At 38.1% G+C, this 21849-nt stretch overlaps 1 protein-coding gene across 4 annotated transcripts in view; it reads right to left on the reverse strand.

Moving 5' to 3' along the window:
- The window catches only part of GALNT1 (polypeptide N-acetylgalactosaminyltransferase 1), a 124252-nt gene that overhangs the window by 38146 nt on the left and 64257 nt on the right, over nucleotides 1–21849 (reverse strand). For all 4 annotated transcript variants that reach the window (XM_082699527.1, XM_082699529.1, XM_082699526.1 and 1 more), the window contains one exon: nucleotides 17763–17937. In XM_082699527.1, coding sequence (XP_082555653.1) covers nucleotides 17763–17937 — 175 coding nt within the window. The remainder of the gene's footprint in view (nucleotides 1–17762; nucleotides 17938–21849) is intronic.

The raw sequence follows: 21849 nt of genomic DNA on the forward strand, positions 1-21849 counted from the left end.
TTTTCCCTGGTTTACTCCTTTGTTTGTCAGAGAGCACAGACTGAGAAAAGGATGAGGGGAGATGGGCAGGTTTTTGAAACTATACCATCACAACCACAGTGGACAGATGCTTTTTGTGGGAGTGAGTTACATACTGGAACGGAGCTGGAGTTGACTGAAAAATCTCTGGTTTTACACAATGAGTGAAAACATAAGTGGTTTCATCTATGTTTCCATGGACAACAGTAATTAAAAGATGGCCTACATAACAAGCATTCTTGTTATAAGTGAGTGAAAGAATTACTGAATTAACTCTAATGCATGAAATTCACAATGTGGTCTGAGTGAGTTTGAGTGCCTGCCTGAGTGACTCAGCAGTGTTTTGGGAAAGAGATTATTATATTTGCTTAGGATAGTGATCATCTCAGCAAGACTGGGCTTACCAGAGGATCAATCCACACAAACACCTAACAATTCAGGAATGTAGAACAATGGAAGTGCCATGATAATTACTATTTATATTATTTTGCAACTGTTAAATTCTCATTGTACTTATTTTTAGCCCTTTTAGGGCCTGAAATGGCATTACGAATTTTTATGCATTGCCTCACTCTATCCTCACAACAATCATAAGACAGAGGCACTGTTCTCCCAATTTTACAGATAAGGAAACTAAGGCCTTGGGAAAGGAAACAGCTTTATGCTAAGTCAAAGTGAGTATGTGCATATAATCCAATTCTCTTCTCCATGTTCCTTTCAGCAATGATTTTTAAAGTATTTGTCATCCACTAAGTTAGCCTATCACTACCCTTTACCAACAACAAGTCAATATTTCTTAAGGTGGGCCACCTGTCTGGCAGTGTCTGGCAACATTTTATAATTTTTCCTCCCTGTACTGCCATTCAGACAAGATCAATGAAGATCCTTCATACAAGTGATGGCAGAGCACAGTGAATAAGATTACACGTTTTGTCAATGATAGATTTCACTTGAATCACTTATTAACTGCACTTAACACAAATCATTTAATCTCCCCAAGTCTGAGTTTCCCCATCTGTCAACTGGGCATACTACTATTTTACTCAATTGCTTAAAAATGATAATGTGTGTAGTGCCTGGTACATAATAAGCACTCACTAATTGGTATTACTTTTTTTTTTTTTTAAAGATTTTATTTGACAGAGAGAGACAAAGTGAGAGAGGGAACACAAGCAGGGAGAGTGGGAGAGGGAGAAGCAGGCTTCCCACTGAGCAGGGACCCTGATGCGGGGTTTGATCCAGGACACTGGGATCATGACCTGAGCCAAAGGCAGACACTTAACAACTGAGCAACCCAGGCGCCCCTGGTATTATTACTTTTTGAACAGCTGAGACTACTTACATAGGATGGAATTGCCACATTAGATGACTTGGAATTTGCCTCAAAGCTCCTTCCTAAGATCACACATTACGAAAGTTAATTCTTTGATTGTTTTTCACTCTTCTTGACACTTGAACAATGTTATTCTTTCCCCCAGTTTCCTGCAGGAAATGGGTCCTTGGAGATCCTGCAATAGAGGAAAGGCTCCTGGCAGGCACAGGATGGTCGAGACACTGCCAACTATTCTACCAGGTAAGCCCAAGACTTAGGTCAAGCAGGGCTTTTCTGGATTCAGAAAAGGGGGTAAAAAAGCTGCACTCTGGGGGCTGTCCACACCACTTATACTTCCACCTCTGTAAAGTAGTCTGAAAAGTACCTGTTGGCCAGCTTTGTTCATCTTAGTGCAGAGATAAATATACATCTCAAGTTTCTTGTTGCACATTTCATTATTAATACACTGCAGAAGCCAGTCAGTGCTTAGTAAAAAGAATGGGGTGGAAAAGCATGCTTGTAATGGCTTTTCATGAAACTCGTACTTGGACCTAGAGCTTACTCTGTGAACACAGGTCTCTGTTTCCTAGGTGCCAGGAAGTATTCGAAGCACTACAAAGCCTCACAACAGCCCTCGTTATATTCCTTACTGTTCAGATAAGGATTCTCAAGTATAGAAAGGTCACTACCTCTTCCAAAGCCACAAAGCCAATAAATGGCAGAGCGAGACCTGAATTTAGCCGCTATTGAGATATTAATGAGAAATTCATTATATATAACAAAAAGGGACAAAGGGGAAAAAAGTATAGACTGAGAAGCTCTAGTCTATGCATATGAATAATTCCAGAAGAATAAGCTGAGGGAATGGTAACAAAGCAATATTTAAGATTACAGCCAGAAATGTCCCAGAATTGAAGAATATGAATGCTCAGATCAAGAGTACATGATGGGGGCGCCTGGGTGGCTCAGTGGGTTAAGCCGCTGCCTTCGGCTCGGGTCATGATCTCAGGGTCCTGGGATCGAGCCCCGCATCGGGCTCTCTGCTCAGCAGGGAGCCTGCTTCCTTCTCTCTCTCTCTGTCAAATAAATAAATAAAATCTTGAAAAAAAAAAAAAAAAGAGTACATGATGCGCAGTGAACACGTAGATAAAGGTAAGTCCCCATGTTGACAATTACAATATACCCAAGTCTTACTACTAAAGGAATAAAATGTGCAGCTTCCAAACCAAGAGACAGAAAAACATGAATACTAAAAATTTTATCAAATGAAACTATATCAATTAGCAAGGCAGGAGAGGAAAGAATAAAAAGGATGGTGAACAAAAAACAAGATTAGGTTGAACTTTATGAAACTCGTTTTCACAGGTCAAAAATGGTTGAATATCAATTTCATATGGTTCAACCTAAAAGAAATTCAAATTTTATAGTCACAATAAATGTAGATGCATCAAACTCACCTATTAAAAAATGACTGGAGTGAAATGAAAATATAAATCCAGCCATTTAATAGAGATATACATAAAATTAAATCACAGTTGGTTGAAAGAAATAGAAAAAAAATAACAGACATACAAGGAAAATGCTAAACAGACTAAAAGTAGTATAGCAAAATCAAAACCAGGGTAAAAAAATTAATACAGATATAGTGAACACTGGGTTTAAAAACAAGAATATACTATCAATCACTGCATCCAATGATGCAGCCTTGAAAAGTAAAAGGACAAATTGAGAAACTGTCAAATCCATAATTATAGGGGAGGTTTTTTAAAAATACAAATTAATCAGAATCTAACACACCATGTACTAAGAAACAGAAAAAACCCCAGAAGTAAGAGGCAACCAAACAGTTATTTTCAACTGCAGAGGAAACATTTTTAAAACGCTGAACACTTTCTAAACACTTTCTAGGTCAAAAAGGAGGTTTCAACCCATTTGAAATAGATCATATTCATATACAGGTTATGTTCTCTGGCTATGATGAAATTAATCTAGAAATCACTAATTAAAAATGAGCAAATCAAAATGCAGAAAGAAATGTACCTAGAAACATTTAAATGTATTTCTAGGTCATCCTGAGTTAAGCAGAAATCAAATGGAATTCACCAACTATTTAGGAATAAGTAAGAATGAAAATACATAAAACAATAGGCTGCACTGAAGTGTTCATAAATAGAGTCCTTTTTTTTTAAAAATATTTTATTCATATATTTGAGAGAGAATGAGAGAGAGAGAGAGAGAGAGAGAATGAGATAGGGGAGGGCCAGAGCAAGAAGCAGACTCCCCAACCGAGCATGGAGCCTTTTGTGGGACTCAATCCCAGGACTCCAGGATCATGAAAGGCAGTCGCTCAACCAACTGAGCCACCCAGGCACCCCAGATACAGCATCCTTAATGACTATTAGAAAACAAAAATATTTTTAAAATAATAGATTAAGCACTTAACTAAAGAAGGGAGAGAACAGATTAAACACAAAACAGAAGAGATAATTACAGAAAAAAAAAATTCTAAAAAAATGAGATGGGGCGCCTGGGTGGCTCAGTGGGTTAAAGCCTCTGCCTTCGGCTCAGGTCGTTATCCCAGGGTCCTGGGATCAAGCCCCGCATCGGGCTCTCTGCTCAGCAGGAGCCTGCGTCCTCCTCTCTCTCTGCCTGCCTCTCTGCCTACTTGTGATCTCTGTCACATAAATAAATAAAATCTTAAAAATATATATATATGGGTTGGATTATCAGCATCAGCTTTAAAAAAAACGAGATAAAGGAAAAGCTACTTCTTTTTTGAGAATTAAAAATTGCAAATCATTAGCAAGATTATTTAAAGAAAAAGAAAAGTAATAAGAATATTAGAAATGAGAATAACTACATCATTATATACCCCGTGAAAATGTTCTAAAACTGTAAGATAATGCTGTGAATAAGTGACAAAAACCCCAGGCCTTTCAGTTATTGTCAATTTCCCAAATCCTAATTGCTACTGAGCTAACTAAAGCTCCTGACCTCTGTGAAAATTAATGGAGAGAAACCTCATGAAAAGTCAGGAGCCTGGGAAGCGGGGGAGGAGGCAGGAAAGGGGAGCCATACCACCCAACTTCAGTTATAAGAATGTCAATTACAGATTCCAACAAAAGAATGGTTAACAGGAATTCACTTACTACAGGTCCCAACAGGGAAAGATGTACACGCATCTTCTACAAGAAACTGAGTACCACCTGCACCTCAGCAGATGAGAAACCATCATAACCCTGAACTCCTGCTTTTCTCTAATGAAATTTCACTCAAAACAGCTTTTCCTGGGGCACCCAGGTGGCTCAGTCTCTCAGTCAAGAGTCTGCTTGAGATTCTCTCTCCCTCTGACCTCTCACGGGCATGCTCTCTCTCCCTCAAAACAAACAAACAAGCAAACAAAAAAACAAACCCTCTTCCCAATTTCTTCCTCCATAAAAGAAGTCTTTCCCTTTGATCACTGGATTTGCCTACGGTTTTGTGTAGTTTGTCCTGAATTGCAATTCTCTGTTATTCCCAAATAAACCAATTTTTTGCAGGTGAAGTAACTGACTGTTTTATAACACCTGCAAACCTTCCACTTTGGTGCCAGGAATTCTTGGTTTTGACACCAGTAAAATCAGCTATATTCCTAATCTCCCCTTTTTAAGAGGTTTTAAATTTATTTGATAGAACAAAAGAGAGCACAAGGTGGAAAAGCAGCAGTTGGAGGGAGAGGGAGAAGCAGGCTCCCCCCTGAGCAGGGAACCCGACGGGGGGCACATTTCCAGGATCCCAGGATCATGACCTGAGCTGAAGGCAGATGCTTAACCAACTGAGCCACCCAGGCACCTCCTCATAATCCCTTTTCTGAGTATTCCCTTCACCTTCTAGCACTAATTAAAATATTGCCAGAAGACCACTTCCTAAGCAGTCTATTTTTTCTAAAGATTATTTGAAAGAGAGTGAAAGTGAGAAGGAGGTGCAGAGGAACAGGAAGAGAATCTCGAGTAGACTTCTCAATGAGCACGGTGCCTAACATGGGGCCTGGTCTCATAACCCCTGAGATCGTGACCTGAGCCAAAATCAAGAGTCGGGCAGTCCTAAACCAACTGAGCCACCCAGGCATCCTATGAGTAATCTTCAAGAGGAGGATGCTTTTCTTCCCTAGATCACATACCACTCAATCTGGAGGGGGTGGTAGATACATCCCCTGTTCCTTACTGCTGATTGAAGACTGTTGCTTTTCCCTAAGAAGGCCCAAGTCTTTTAAAGAATGTGCCAATCCATCCTTGTCACTGTCATCCATCACCTTCCCTACCAGTTCCACCGCTACTCTTGTCATAACATTCTTGGTTATTTTAGCATCTATGTAGTCCATTTTTCAATACCCTGGCCTCCAGATCTTTGTTCTGCCCTCCTCCAATAAAACTGTCCTCTAATACATCTCACCCATGTACTTTCATGCTATATCCCTAGACCCTGCCAGTACCGATCATCTCCATTTTAAGCATCACAATCTCTGGTCACCATCACCCCCACCTCCCCATCCTTGCTCTTCCAACTCAATTACTCCAATAATCCTAGATCTTTGGCTTCCTTCACAGCGGTCTCCACTCCAGACCCTCCCTCTCCCTTTTCTTACTTTCTGTTACCCCCTTCATGTTCTCCAGGTCTGCTACTCTGCTTAGATCCATGGCTCTTTATCATTAGTGTCATCCTGGGCTCCCTATTCTTTTCTCTCACTTGCTGTAATATCCCAATCCCAGCTAAGTCCAACTTTCTGCTGAGTTTGCACCTCACTTGAGGGGCTGAATATGGCTAAAGAAAACATGAGAGCATGCTGAATGGCCTCATTTCCAATTTATAACCACAAACCTCAAGCAGGCTCTCAGCACTGTGCAGAGTTCTCCTGAATTTCCTACTCGCCTCCTTCAACGTGTTTGTTTTACATGTCCACGGATTATAAGTACCTTTCCCATCTTCCTCACTCACGGTGACAATTTCACCAAAAACACAGAAGCTATCAGAGAATTTCCATATTCCCATGAACATATTTACCATCCTGTATGCATGGTGATCGCGAACATTGTGCCTTTTCCCCACGACTTGAGGCCCGAATTATCCCTATTCCTGTCTGAAGCCAACTACATTCCTTCTCACCCACTCAAGTTAAATGCTCTTGCTGTAGTACTCCCCTCTCAGTTACCCTGAGTGGGATCATTCCCATCAACACACAGACTACACTATGTACCATCTTTGAAAAAAGATAGCATCTCCTGTAATCGCACAATCCCCCTAGCTAACACCTCCACTTCGCTCCTTTCTCCGATGATGCCTCCAAAGCACTGCCACCCCTACTGCCTCAGCTGCTGCCCCCCCCCACTTTGCTTTCCCCACTCTTTTCTCAAGTTGATTTTATTTGAAGTAAAGCAGAGCGCACAAAACATAAATTTAGATCTGAATGAGTTATCACACATCAAATGCCCATGTAACCATGACTCAAGGGAAGAAAGAGAACATGGCCAGCACCACAAGTCCCCTTGCTCCCATTACGTTTTCTTCCTCCCCTAAGGAATCACTGTCCTAACCCTTACCATCATGGTTTTGTGGTGCCTGTTTCTGGCCTTCCAAGAGACAGCATAATTCCATATATACTCTTCTGTGACTCTAGCTTGGTATAAATGGTGACATTCATTCACATTGTTGCTTTTGTTCATTTCCACTGCTTATAAAGTATTCCATCGTATGGATCTACCACAATCACTGCTGATGCACATTTAGATTATTTCAGTTTGGAGCCAATATAAAAGTACTACTATTAACATTTCTGGCCTTGTCTCAAAAAGCATTCGTGCATGCATCTGTTAGACACACCTAGGTGCAGATCTGCTGGGTCATGAAGTATGCTGCTGCTCATTTTACTAGATACTGGCATGTTTTTCAATGTGGGTGTAACAATTTACACTGCCACCAACACTATATGAGAGTATGAAGTGGTATTTCATTAGTTTTGTGTTTTCTTGATTACTAAAAAGGTTGAGCATCTTGTCTTATGTTTATTGGTCATTAAGGATTATCTCTTCAAGTCTTTATCCGTTTTCCTTTTCCTTTTTGATGTGCAGGAGTTATTTATATATTCTGGATCTGAGCATTTTGCTGGCTATCAGTATTATAAATTTCTTCTGTGACTTGCCTTTTCAATGTATTTTTCTTTCTACTTTTTTTTTTAATGAACAGGAAGTCTTTAATGCAGTCCCATTTATCAAACTTTCCCTGCATTTTTTGGGTGTTTCTAAGTCCTGTTTAAAAAATCTTCCTCTCTCTCAGGATCATAATAAATTCTGTGTTATCTGCTAAAAGCTTTATTGCTTTGCCCTCACACTGATATCTGTAATACACATGAAAATGATTTTCTACATTGTGTGAGAAAAAGTTAGTTTCAGTTTTGTCCTTCAATTATTATCAGGATGACCCAATACTGTTTACTTTTTTCTTTAGAAGAACATCCTTCTACTACTAAGCAGTGCTATCTTTGTCTTAAACCAAGTGTTCACGTAGTATGGGACTGGTTACAGACTCCCTATTTTTGTTTCACCAATGTGTGTGTTTATCCTTGTAAAAATATCTTAATTATTATACCTTCTTGAGACATTTTGGTAACTGTTATTGCAAATCCTCCAACCTTATTCTTCTACAAAAATGTCTGGCTATCTTGGTCTCTGCACTTCCAGTTACATTTGGGAAACAATCTGTCAAATTATACACACACACAAACATGGTGACTAGAAATTCACTGAATCTATAAATCAATTTGGAGAAAACCAACATTTTATAATATTGAACTGTCCACCCATAAAGATGGGCATTGCTCCATTAATTAGATCTTTAATTTCTCTCAATAACATTTTGGAATTTTCTTTGAAGAGAGTTTCTAATATTTGATATTTTTTGATTGCGCTGTAAGTGGTATTTAAAAAAAAATCTGTTGCCCATCTTTTGTTAGAAAACTGACATAGAAATATAATTATCTTCATTATAAGTATCAACCTTAAAACAATCAGTACTTATTGATCCTAATCTTTTATCTATACTTCTGAATTTTCATTATATATATAAAAATGGATTCCATACCCAATGTGTGGCTTGACTAAACTCATGACTGCAATATCAAGAGTCACATGCTCTACCAACTGAACCAGCCAAGTGCCTCTGAATTTATATTTTTAAAATTTTACTTTCTCCATTCCAATATTTATCTTCTTCTAGTGATAACCTTAAAAACTGCAACACACAAACTTGATTTATTAAAGTCTAATACTAATTGCTATCTTTACCACCCACAACTTGACAATACATACACACCCCCAAAAAACCTTACAAATGTTTATCCCCAAAGAAAATGCTTTGTTCTGTATTTTAATTTTACTGATATTTTATATGATAAGATATTCTTTACATAGTTGACCTTCATTTGTCTACATATTTACCAATTCCATTGTTCTTCCTTCATTTCCATACCTGATCATTCCAGTAGGATCATTTTCCTTCTGCTTAGAGAACACCCTTTAGTGTTTTTTAGGGTAATGAATCATCTCAGTTTTGTTTCTCTTACAGGTCTTTATTTTTGAAAGATATCTGTGCTGGGTATAAAATTTTAGGCTTATTTAAAGTTATCTCAGACTCTAAAAGACAGTTATTACCTTTTGGCTTCCTTATTTTTTCTGTTGAGAAGTAGCTGTCAGACTTACTGTTGGACCTTTGAAGGTGATCTTTACCTTCCCCCTCCAACCCTTTGCTTGTTTTTACAATTCTTTTCTCTAGCTCTGGCTTCCAACAGTTTTATTATGATATGCCCAAGTATGATGTGGCAGGTACCCTGCTGAAGGTTCATCAAACTGATTCTGTGCCTTAAAGTTTTTAACATTAGTTTTAGAAAGTTCTTGGCTATTATACTTTTGAATATTGGTACTCCTCTATTCTCTTTCTTATTTTGACTACAATTTGTCGGCAATCCTAGACCTCTTTATCTCCTGTATCTCTTACTATCCCTTCTTTATTCTCCATCCTCTATGCTTCATTTTGGATGTTTACTTCTGATCTATAATTCAGCTCACTAATTCTCTCTTTAGCTATGTCTAGTCTGCTGCTAAACCCATCCATTAGTCTTTACTTTTTATTACTGTACTTCTCCAGTTCTAGAATTTCTACTTAGTTCTTTTCTTTAAAAGATTTTATTTATTTATCTGACAGGCAGAGATCACAAGTAGGCAGACAGAGGGGGAAACAAGCTCCCCGCTGAGCAGAGAGCCCAATGCGGGACTTGATCCCAGAACCCTGGGATCATGACCTGAGCTGAAAACAGGGGCTCTAAACCACTGAGCCACCCAGGCACCCCTCACTTCATTATTTTCTAATAGATTCTAGTTCTCTGCTGAAATTCTCAATCTTGTTTTTAAATCTTGAAAACAATATTATGTACAATCATTTTAAAGTCTATGTCTGATAACTCTATTACTTGGAGTCATTCTAGGTCTATTTTCATTGTCTACTGTTTTGTTTTCTTTCATGTGCCCTGTTTCGTTGGGTGTCTAGTGTAAACCAGACACTGTGTACAAAATACCATTTAAAAATTTATTGGCCTAATAACTTCCTTCAGAGAGGATTTACATTTGAATTTAGGGGGAGCCAGGGCAGCAGTAAATTCGATTTTCTGGATTAAGATGGTTTAAACTTGGGCTTCAGTTACCACCAGGGCTGATCGACTTCAATTTCATCATTCTTTCTAGGAACCTAAACTAAAACATGGAGGAAGGGATATCTGACTCTCCCCTCTCAAAACACACACACATACAGACTTGATAGGTTCTGGACTCCAGGTGTTATGCCCCAGCACCAAAATGCTATCAAAAGTACTATTTATAAACACTACATCTGAAACTAATTATGTACTATATATTGGCTAACTAACTGAATTTAAATAAAAAAATAATAAATCATATGGAATGTAAAAAAAAAAAAAAAAAAAAAAAGTACTATTTAGGTATTCACTTCCTGGAATGCATCAAGGTAAAAGTTCCAGGCTTGTTTCTCTGAGTCTTTACCTTCTCCCATAGTTTGGCTCTGAAATTCTTCACTGCCTTCTAAACTCTATATGGTTTTAAGCAAATAATTTATATATATATATATATAGAGAGAGAGAGAGAGAGAGAGAGAGAGATTGATTGATTTTCCCCCCCAACTTTCTAATTGTCCTCAACTGAAGAGTTGATCTAAATCACCAAGGCTGCACCATCACAGAAACTGGAAGTCTTCCTCACTCTTTTAAATCAGAGTTTCATTCCTATTACTCCACAGAAACAATTTTATCTAAGTTCCAACAACATCCATATACAGAAATCCATGGGTCAATTTAGAGACTTCATCATTCATCTCAGCAGAATTTAAGAGTTGACCACTTACTTACTCCTTAAACATTTGCTTGACATCCACATACTTTCCTCCCATATCTCGTTCTCTTACCCTTTTGCTAGATCTTCCTCCTCTTCTCACTCTTCAAAAGCTGAAATGTCAATCATCTGACCTAACCTCTTTTTCATCTCATCCACTCCAAAGGCTATCTCAACAAAGCCCATGACTTCATATTCACTTGTCCAAATTCATAGTTCCAGTTTCAACATCTCCCCTGAACTCCAGGCTTTTATAAATATATGCTTATTGATTTCCTTCCCCATATTTCTATTTTCCTCTTCTCTCTATCTTGGCAAGTATCACTGTAATTGAGATGACTACTCAAGCCTAAATTTACTTTTCCTTTTCTCTTTTACTCCATATCCAATCCAACCACATTCTGATAGGTTCCATCGTAAAAAAAGGCAATCAAAATTTTAAAACATCTGCTCCTGTGCTAGCCTGGTCCATGCCACTATTATCCTCTGCATGAACTTCTGTAGCTGGAAAATGTAAATTGCTAAAATCAGTGTGGGAGTAGGTTTTTTTTTTTTTTTAATTGAGTGAAATAAAAAAGTGCATACCTCTCAGCACAATTTTACTTCTACTGACAAACACTTCTGGTCATGACTCTTGATAACAAATACATTTTATGTTAATCTAATACATCCTGAAATAATGATTAATGAAAAAAATACCTTTACATAAAACACACCCTGCTATCTTCTATTTCATTAATTAAAGTGCTAAGAGGTATTCACTAAACTGATTTTACGATCCATTAGTGAGTAAAGGGTTCTGAACTGTAACTTGAAAAGCATTGTTCTACAGAAAACTGTTAATATCTGTAGAAGAGAATACATGTAAAAGGATGTTTACAGAGACACTGCAACCATAAAATATATATACAAAAAGCAAAAGAACAATAGATAAATTGTGGCATATTCATACAATGGACTTTTACAAAGCAGTTAAAATGAATAATCCAGAACTACATACACTGACATGGATAAATCTCCAAATCAATGCTTGGGCAAAAACAATTCTTAAAAAGTTGTACAAGGATATGTGCCTATGCTCTACTACCACTTGTTAAGTAAAAATATAAAACTATAAACTATATTATTTATAGATAGATAGATAGATATGAAGAAGTACTTTTTAAAAATTTTATTTATTTATTTTATTTTTTATAAACATATAATGTATTTTTATCCTCAGAGGTACAGGTCCGTCCATGAATCACCAGGTTTACACACTTCACAGCACTCACCATAGCACATACCCTCCCCAATGTCCATAACCCCATCCCTCTCTCCAAAACCACCTCCCCCCAGCAACCCTTAGTTTGTTTTGTGAGATTAAGAGTCACTTGCGGTTTGTCTCCCTCCCAATCTGGATAAAGAAGATGTGGTAATGAAGAAGTACTTTTAAAGCATGAACAGTATAGTAAGTAGAAAAACCAGAACAATGGTTAGAGAGAAGTGTGATGCAACTGAGAGAAGTATACAAAGAGATTCAACTACAGCCGTAAAGTTTTATTGCTAAAAGCAAAATAAAAAGAAAATATGGCAACTTAAGATTCAATAAAAGGCTGGTGGTTGGAACAAAGATTTGTTATCTCCTATAGCTTCCTGAATGTTTACACCATTTTAAAAAAATAAGTTAAAGAAAAGGCTAGTTTTTCCAAAAAAGAAGTAAAATTTTCAAGAGATACCTAGTAAATGATGGAAAATACATGATAAAAAGTACTTTAAGACAAATATCTAGAAGCAAAAAAAACCTTTTTTTTAAAAAAACTATTTTATTTCTTCAAGAGAGACGGAGCACAAATGAGGGGAGGGACAGAAGGAGAGGGACAAGCAGACTCCCTGCTGAGCATGGAGCCAGACTCAGGACTCCCTTCCAGGACTGTGAGAACCTGACCTGAGCCAAAGCTGGATGCTTAACCAAATGAAGCACCCAGGCACCCCAAGCATGTATTTTTTTAAAGATTCTATTTATTTGAGAGAGAGACAGAGAGAGAATGAGCGAGTGCACACATGTGCTTGGGGAGGGGCAGAGGGAGAAGGACAAGCAGACTCCCTGCTAAGTGGGGAGCCTGACACAGGGCTCCATCCCAGGACTCTGGGATCATGACCTGAGCAGAAGGCAGGCCCTCGACTAACTGAGCCACCCAGGTGTCTCCCCCCAAGCATATTTTTAAACTACTTGTTACCATATCTTTCTGAGGCAAAAGATAGAACAAAAACAACAACAAAAATACATACACACACACACATATATATATCTATCAGGGAATTTTCTAAAGTTCTATAACAGAAAATTTTCATTTCATGAAGCAGGTAGACAAAGGTATGAAAAAATAATATTTATGCTAAAATGTACACAATAAAATTTTATGTAACTGAAACAAAAACACCTATCAGCCTTAGAAATACCAATTATTTACAGAGCAAATATGTTACTGAAAACACCTGGGAAAGTTAAAATCTTTTTTTTTTTTTTAAGATTTTATTTATTCATTTGACAGAGATCACAAGTAGGCAGAGAGGCAGGCAAAGAGAGAGGAGGAAGCAGGCTGCCTGCTGAGCAGAGAGCCCGATGCGGGGCTCGATCCCAGGATCCTGGGATCATGACCTAAGCTGAAGGCAGAGGCTTTAACCCACTGAGCCACCCAGGAGCCCCGGAAAGTTAAAATCTTAAAAATTAAAAGCAAAGCAACATCCACAAATTCATCAAAATCATCCAGAGGAGCTTATCTAAAAAATAAACAGAATTCTACTAAATACATTATTTAAATCTGTTTCCAGAATTTAACTTAGCATTAAAAGGAATAGTTAAGAAAATGACAAAAAATAACTTCCAGCAATTAGGTAGAGAAAGAAAAGAAGTTAGAGCCAGACCTGGATCCAAACTCAATTTAATCATCCTGGGCCACAGCAATTTTTTTGAAGAACTTTAACAGCAACACCCTAATTCATGGAACTCATTATTTTTCTTAGAATTTATTTATTTATTTTATCTGAGAGATCACATGCATGCATGAGTGGAGGGAGGGGCAAAGGAGAGAGAATCTCCCGCAGACTCACCAATGAGCACGGAGCCTGACGCAGGGCTTAATCCGAGGACCCTGAGATTATGACCTGAACCAAACCTAAGAGCCTAATGCTTAAACTGAGACACTTAGGCACCCCAGAACTGATTAGTCTTTAAAAGAAAGTTAAATTTACTTTAAAAACTAGAAAGAATAAAATGCTATTGTTATACTAAATATCTCACAACAAAAAAAGTGTACGGTTTTGTGTCTACATTTTTTAAATGTCAGATAACAATGACAAAAACTTAGCAATAAAAAACTTAACAAATAAAAAATTCAAGAGAATAGCTCAAAGACAGTCTAGAAATTTCCCCTGGAAGAAGAATAAAGGTAAGACAAAAATATAAGAGACTAAGAGAACCAAAAGTAGTCCAAAGCCTGGCTAATCGGAGTTCTAAGAAGGAAAAACAGATGGATGGGACATTCAATAGACCTGTCCAATGGGGATGCACATGACTGACTAGACTGCACAACTTTAGTACCAGAAGTACACAATTCAGCTGACTTGAAGGATACTGGTACAAAATGCCTTTAACCTACCAATCCACAGCCAAGAGAGGAACAGAGGAATAGTCGATGACACTGTAGTGATGCAGTCCACAAAATGCAGGCTGAAGAAAGATACAAGATACTCTGCCTGGTCTCTGGGGGTAAATAATGGAGAGGGAACCTGCAGAGACTGAGAGAGGCTTGAGAGACATGTGCACCATTTGCATTGTGTGGCCGTTATTTGGATCCTGATAAAAACACTACAGGGGTGCCTGGGTGGCTCAACTGGTTGGGTGACTGCCTTCAGCTTGGGTTGTGGCCCTTGGGTCCTAGGATCAAGTCCCACATAGGGCTCTCTATTCGGTGGGGAGCCTGCCTCTTCCTCTGACCCTCCCCCAGTTAATGCTCTCTCTCACCTTCTCTCTCTCAAGTGAATAAAATCTTTAAAAAAAACCAACACTACAAAAAAAAGAAAGTATGACATAACTAGGGAAATCTGAACACAAACTAAGTATTTCATGTTATTATAGAGTCACTGTTAAATTAATTCTTTAGGCGTGAAATGGTATCATGAGCTTCCCTCCTATATGAGTCTTCATCTTTCAGAGATACACACTGGAATATTTACAAATGGTACACCCTTCCCTGGAACTGGATAATAGACTTCTAATCACAATAAGTTGGTTATTCACAAAAGGCCACAAACCAGAGGAGCTTTACAATAGGACTGCTGCTGCTGTCAAGTCGCTTGGCTAATTCCAGAGCTAACTGACCCAAGTGAGAGTAAAAACCAAATTAGAAACCGCAGTGTATTTTATAACCTAATCCTGAAAGCAACACTCTATCACTTATACTGTGTTCTACTGTTCATACAGACTTACCCTAGAACAGTAGCAAGATACATAGAGGTGTACATACCAGGCGACAGAGATTGCTGGGGGACTATGAAAGGGTGTAAGTAAGAGACAAAACTATTGGGCATTACTGAAGCAAGATGAGGAACACGAGGGTTCCTTATACTACTGTCTTTCCATACATATTTGAAATTCCCCACAAAGTTACAAACAAACAAAAAAACTTCAAAAGATACCTGCACAGAGATGGAGCAAGAAGGTACAAAAAAGCTTTGTGCCAATTTCATAAGCGGCCCACTCCCACAGAGAACAAACGGTTGGCAACGACTGCGTATCAGCAGCTCGTGCGAAGTGAGACTTTCCAATCTAGGCAGTCCTCATCAACCCCAAAATTTAATGCACAAGCATGTGTATCACACCACTTAAACACTGTTCAAAACAAATGTTCAATAAAATGTGTTGAGAACAGTAACATATATAGCGGAATACTCTACCAGGAACACTAACAATCAAGGCTCTTTTTAGCACAGACACCATTAACATTTCAGCTGCAAGCTTCCCTGAAGAGTGCAGCTCTCTGTCTATATCGTTCAGAAGGGTTAACAGCTTGGGAAAACTTAAGATTATAGCGAAGCTTCTTTTATTTTTTAATTTTTTATTTTTTATAAACATATATTTTTATCCCCAGCGGTACAGGTCTGTGAATCGCCAGGTTTACACACTTCATAGCACTCACCAAAGCACATACCCTCCCCAATGTCCACAACGAAGCTTCTTTTGATTGACCGCCACTTAGCCAATCTGCTGGACAAACACACTGATACTCCCCATCCCCCACACAGTTTAATTTTTTTTTTCACAGTTTAATTTTTATACGAACAATATTAAATGGTGGCCTTCTAGGACACATTCACAGCTGTGCCAGGTACTAAACTATAAATGCTTTTGCTTTCTCTGTACAACTTTTAAAATCTTCCCTGAAATTATCATATTTTCCCTACTATGGTTTTCTATGCACTTACAAATTGCCTCCCAAACTCCCCATCATCTAAATCTCTTCCAGAGGCCTTCAGCTGTACCATCATCCATCTTCTTAAAGTCCTGCTTCCATCTGGGTGGTTGCCTCTTGGCCTAACAACTGTCACTGAGGGCTCGCCCTTCACCATCCTCAAGGGATTCCCACCACATTTGTTTTAGGCCAAATCCCCTGTCTTCCACAACCTCTGTCCATCTTTTCCTGAGTATAGGTCCTCATTTGGTGGATCATAATCTCCAGTAACCTTCCAAGAAAGGGTGTGTGGCAGTTCCATGTTATGAGACTTTTCATTTCCAAAAACGCCCTGTTCTAACCTATGCATTTGATTGCAAGTAAGGACAGATACAGAATTCTAGGCTGGCAATTCTTTTCCTCTGAAATTTTGCTCCTTTATTTCCAGGATTGCTGCTGAGCTGCGCTAAGTTTTGCCCTTTTCTTTCTGTCTTTTTAAACACCACTCTTGGTTTTCCTCAGCACTATACTTTTCATGTCTGAGTGTTTCTTGTGATTGTCTAGTATTCCTTGGTTATGTATTTGTTACAAAAACAGGGAACCAAAAAGCTGAATATTACTTGGAGTGATGATTACTATGAGGTTTGGGTTTTTTTTTTTTTTTTCCCCTCTGTGTCTAGTCCTACTCTATCAAGAAAGATCCTCCAATCTCTTGCCTGGAGAAAGATGGCCTGGCTGTTGGTGCTAATGGAAGGCCCAGAGGGCAAGGCGACTATAGTCTCAGGAGCCAAATGTGTAAATGTTTACATTCACCTGCTCCATGTGTTTTCTATATAGTTCCTTTGCTTCTAATGGGAAGCTGTCTAATGGGGTCTGCTGTCCTCTAGCCCAGATACCTTATGTTAGCTTCTTCATGTGGGGCAACTGGTCCTCTTACATTGGTGGTGGGAATGTAAATCAGTACAATCATCCTGGAAAAATGTCTGGTAGCACATACTAATGCTATACAAATGTATAATCTATTCCTTTCCCTGTACATACCAAACAGAAATGAGTGCCTAAGTCCTCCAAAAGACATGCACAAGAATGTCACAACTGCTTTACTCATAAGAGTCAAAGGTAGAGACAACCCAAATGTCTATGAGTGTGTAAATAAGTTATAGAATATTCATCCACACAACACACATATCTTGATGTGGATGACAATTAGACAGGTACATATGTACATGTAAAAATTTAGTCATCTGTACACCTATGACTATATACATTACCATTTTAAGTTACATACCTCTTAAAAGAATCTTTTTTAAAAAGCTGATTATAGGAATGTTTTGGCAAGTTTAAAATCCCTTACTAATCTATTAAGATAAATTATTATTTTCCAAAGCCTAATATTTATAGCCTAATGATCAGCAGTATTTTTATCAGTATTTAAATTTAAGTGGGTAAGTAATAACTTAGTGATCAAACACTCACTTTAAGAACAGTCAACACTAAAGTGTAATTTATTGGGAACTCAGAACACACTTTTCATTCAAATTCACTGCTGTCAGGACCACACCAGATACTTACCCTTCTAACCTGACATCTGGTAAAGATCTGTTGAGTGCGATCATCTCACTCGCCATTAAATTGAACTGATTGATTTTAAACATCTCTTTCATCTTTTCTTGATCCTCTTTAGGAATGACGACTGGTTTCCCCATTTCTCCAGGACCTTCATGAGGCTTTTGTATTGGCTCTAGAACTAAAAATACAGAAGAAACTTAACTAACATTAATTTTATAGCAACTGCACCTCCTCAGTCTTATTTCTGTAATACCAAACACCTACTTGTCTTTTAAGGCCCAGCTAAAAGAGATTCTCTTGTCTGCAGCTTTTCCAAATCTCTCTACCATGATCCTCTACTACTCTTGACTGCCACATCATTTCATCATCAAGGGCTCTTACGTCTCTTATCAACTGCTACCTCCTATGATTGCTAACCTGTCCTTTGGGCCCCCCACTAGATTACATCTCTTTTTAGCTCCAGTTTGATTCATTCGTGTACCTTTCGAGGAATTCATGATACTGTCCTATAGGAGTTTTATAACTATATGCTCAATCAAATGTGAGCACTATTCAAAAGAAGTCAAAATGAAATCCTAGAATCAACTAAGACATAATAAGCATTAAGCAAGGTGGAGCATCAAGAAAGATAATTCTAACCAGAAGTAATATTATCTCTTGGTATGTACATAAAAAGAGTAATATTCAGGGGGACCTGTGTGGCTCAGACGGTTAAATGTCTGCCTTCAGCTCAGGTCATGATCTGAGGGTCCTGGGATCAAATGCCACACTGGGCTCCCTATTCACTGGGAAGTCTTCTTCTCCCACTTCCTTTGCCCCTGCCCCACTGGTGCACATGAGCACTCTCTCTCTCTCAGATAAATAAAATCTTAAAATTAAATTTAACTTAAAAGTAATATTCAGCAATTTCCAAGTATTGTTTCTTGTTTTACACTTTTGAGATGTTCAGAAGAGTTTTCTATAATTTTTTTGTTTTTTATAATTTTAAAGTTATTTCCTTTATAACTTCAAGAAAAACAAGTTCTCAGATACATTAAACTTGGAAAAAAGTATATTAAACTTCTCATCTAAAAGGCACAGGGAGAGAATGAGGTAAGGCCAAGAATGGGATAAAAATACCTGTTTTGTACATTACTTGTTTATTTTTAAAGCTGAAATTTCTATTCTCTCATTGTTTATTTTTTTAGGCACCTCTAAAAAGTCTCTACACAAAATAGAGACATTGAGATAGACAAACCATCTCTCTTCAGCCAGGTTTCATCTACCCAAGACCATCACTAGCTGGTAAAGCTGTCCTGTAAGATGGTTGCTTCAGATGGTGGTACAAAGCAACCTACAAACACCAGGGCTATAAATTATGAAATTATTGTGTCTTCAACAACTCTATCTAGAATATAAAAACATATCTTAGGCAACCATCAAGAAAAAATGGTATAAAATAATTCTGTTCCTGTTCTCAGAATGAACTGTGATTTTAGGAGGGCATTAAAATATTAGGAAATAACTTAACAATTATAGAAAACTCATGTAAAACCATTTTTAAAAACAAATCCTGCCTAATGTTTGCCAAATAACTAAGCTCTTTATTTTTTTAAATTTCATTGTATAATGTGTTCTTTTTTGAAGATTTTTTAATTTATTTACTTGACAGATCACAAGTAGGCAGAGAGGCAGGCGGGGGGTGGGGGAGCAGGCTCCCCGCTGAGCAGAGAGCCCGATGTGGGGCTCTATCCCAGGACCCTGGGATCATGACCCGAGCCAAAGGCAGAGGCTTTAACCCACTGAGCCATCCATGTGCCCCAAAAGGGTGGGTGTGCTGCATGGGCCAGGAATTGAACCTGGGCCTCCCACATGGCAGGTGAGAATTCTACCACTGAACCACCCGTGCACCTTATAATGTGTTTTTGAGAGGGCATGCATGTGCGCAAGTAGGCAGAGGGTGTGGAGAGGGAGAGAGAATCCTAAGTTGGCTCCATGCCCAGCCAGAACTCGAGGTGGGCTCCCTATGACTCTGAGATCATGAACAGAGCTGAAATCAAGAATTGGATGCTTAACTGACTGAGCCACCCAAACATCCCAGGGAGAGAGAATCTTTTTTTTTTTTTTTAAATTTTATTTATTTATTTGACAGAGAGAGAGAGAGAGATCACAAGTAGACAGAGAGGCAGGCAGAGTGGGGGCGGGGAAGCAGGCTTCCTGCTGAGCAGAGAGCCCAATGCGGGGCTCCATCCCAAGACCCTGAGATCATGACCTGAGCCAAAGACAAGAGGCTTAACCCACTGAGCCACCCAGGTGTACGGGGAGAGAGAATCTTAAGCAAGCTCCACACTCAGCCTAATGTGGGGACTGATCTCATGATCTTGTGATCATGACCCAAGACAAAATCAAGAGTCTGGCACTTAATTAACTGAGGTGCCCAGGTGCACCATAGCTCTTTAAATATTAGGGTTGACAGATTACAAAAACTGTCAGTGACAAGTGTAATAAAAAATATAATACAAATACAGATGTATAATTCCCACATATAATTTTAAATGTTTAAAAATCATAAATTATAAAACACCTAAGAGTCAATTCTACTTAATTACCTGTCTCTGGGGGGGAAAAAAAAAGAGCAACCAACAGATTTGGGGATTGGGATGTTCAAAGGTCAACAGAAAGCAGAAGAGTTCTGGAGATGGCAATCAACCTGGGTGCATGGCAGTTAACACAAATAGGTAGGAGACATCTAGTGGCCTTAATTATAAATCTCTCTCAGTTATCTAAACCCTATTTTAGTACAAGATGGTACTTTTAAGAAAAGTTAAAATGAGAAAAAAGTTTTTTGTGCTTTTTAGTTTTTAAATTAAGAAGAATATTAAGTTATATAGAATGCCATCTAGAACACATTATTGCTAGGGTGAGGTGATGGGGGTTAAGGGTAGATCCTGAGCTTGATCAAGCCTCCGGGCCTACCTACTAAATTCATAGAAAATATAGGGTACTGAAGGACATGACAAAAAATGTTAAAGAGATGCAAATCCTGACTACGGGAAACTGGGGAAAAGAAAACAGCCAATTTCTTCATCTACAACAACAAAAAGAGTGAAAGGGAGGACAGAGAGAAAGAGGTACCCATGTATCCACGCCATAAGACTAGTCTTGAAGAATTGACAACTGCTGGAGCCAGATGGTGGGTATATGGGAGTTCTATTTTCTCTACTTTTATTTATGTTTGACATTTTCAATGGGGGTTGGGGGAGCATGACGGAGGACTCCAGAAATTATTACTGTGAGGACTAGTAAAAAATAAACTTGATAGCTTACAGAGTAAGAGACTATATGACCAGAATGTTAAATGCCCCATCATTATGAGGTAAAACTCTGGCTTTAATATCTTAAAGAAGCAGACAAAACTGTACAACATATACAATCCTGCTGTTGCAACATTTTACTGATTTGACCACTTGGTACTTACTAGTCATCGGAATATCTAGTATAATGCCCACATTATATCATTTAACCTACTGGTATACATGAGATCTCCAAGCTATAGTAGAAATTACCAAGAATTATATGACTACTACATGACTTACAAAATCCACCACAATAATCTAGAGATTATAATATCCTAAAGAACTAAATGGACTAGTCAAATAGTTTCCTTTGGCAAAGACCTCAGGATAAAATGCATGTGGATAATGGATATATTTTTACTACTAATGTGCTCGCAGATTGAATGGTAAGCATTAACTTCCATGCATTCTACTTTCCAGTCTTTTAGGTAAATTAAAAGTGAGTTCAGTGAAATTTTTGTTTCAGAGAAACCAAAATGGGGTTTGGATATCATTTCCTGAACTGAAAAAAAATTCTTCTTGGCATAAAATTTTACATGCAGATCATTTCTAAAAAATCCAACTTTGACAAGGGAAATGTTCACATTAATGTTAATCCAAAGTATTATGTAAGAACAAATGCTTTTTATATTTTGAGTAAACTTCATTTATAGGACAATAAAGTATGTTTTAAAAACTTAATTACCAAGAAAACTACAGATTGATTCTGAATGTCACAAATCGTATCAATATACACAAACCACATGATATACCTT

Source organism: Mustela nivalis (assembly GCF_964662115.1).
Source record: "Mustela nivalis genome assembly, chromosome: 14".
NCBI classification, from domain to species: domain Eukaryota; kingdom Metazoa; phylum Chordata; class Mammalia; order Carnivora; family Mustelidae; genus Mustela; species Mustela nivalis.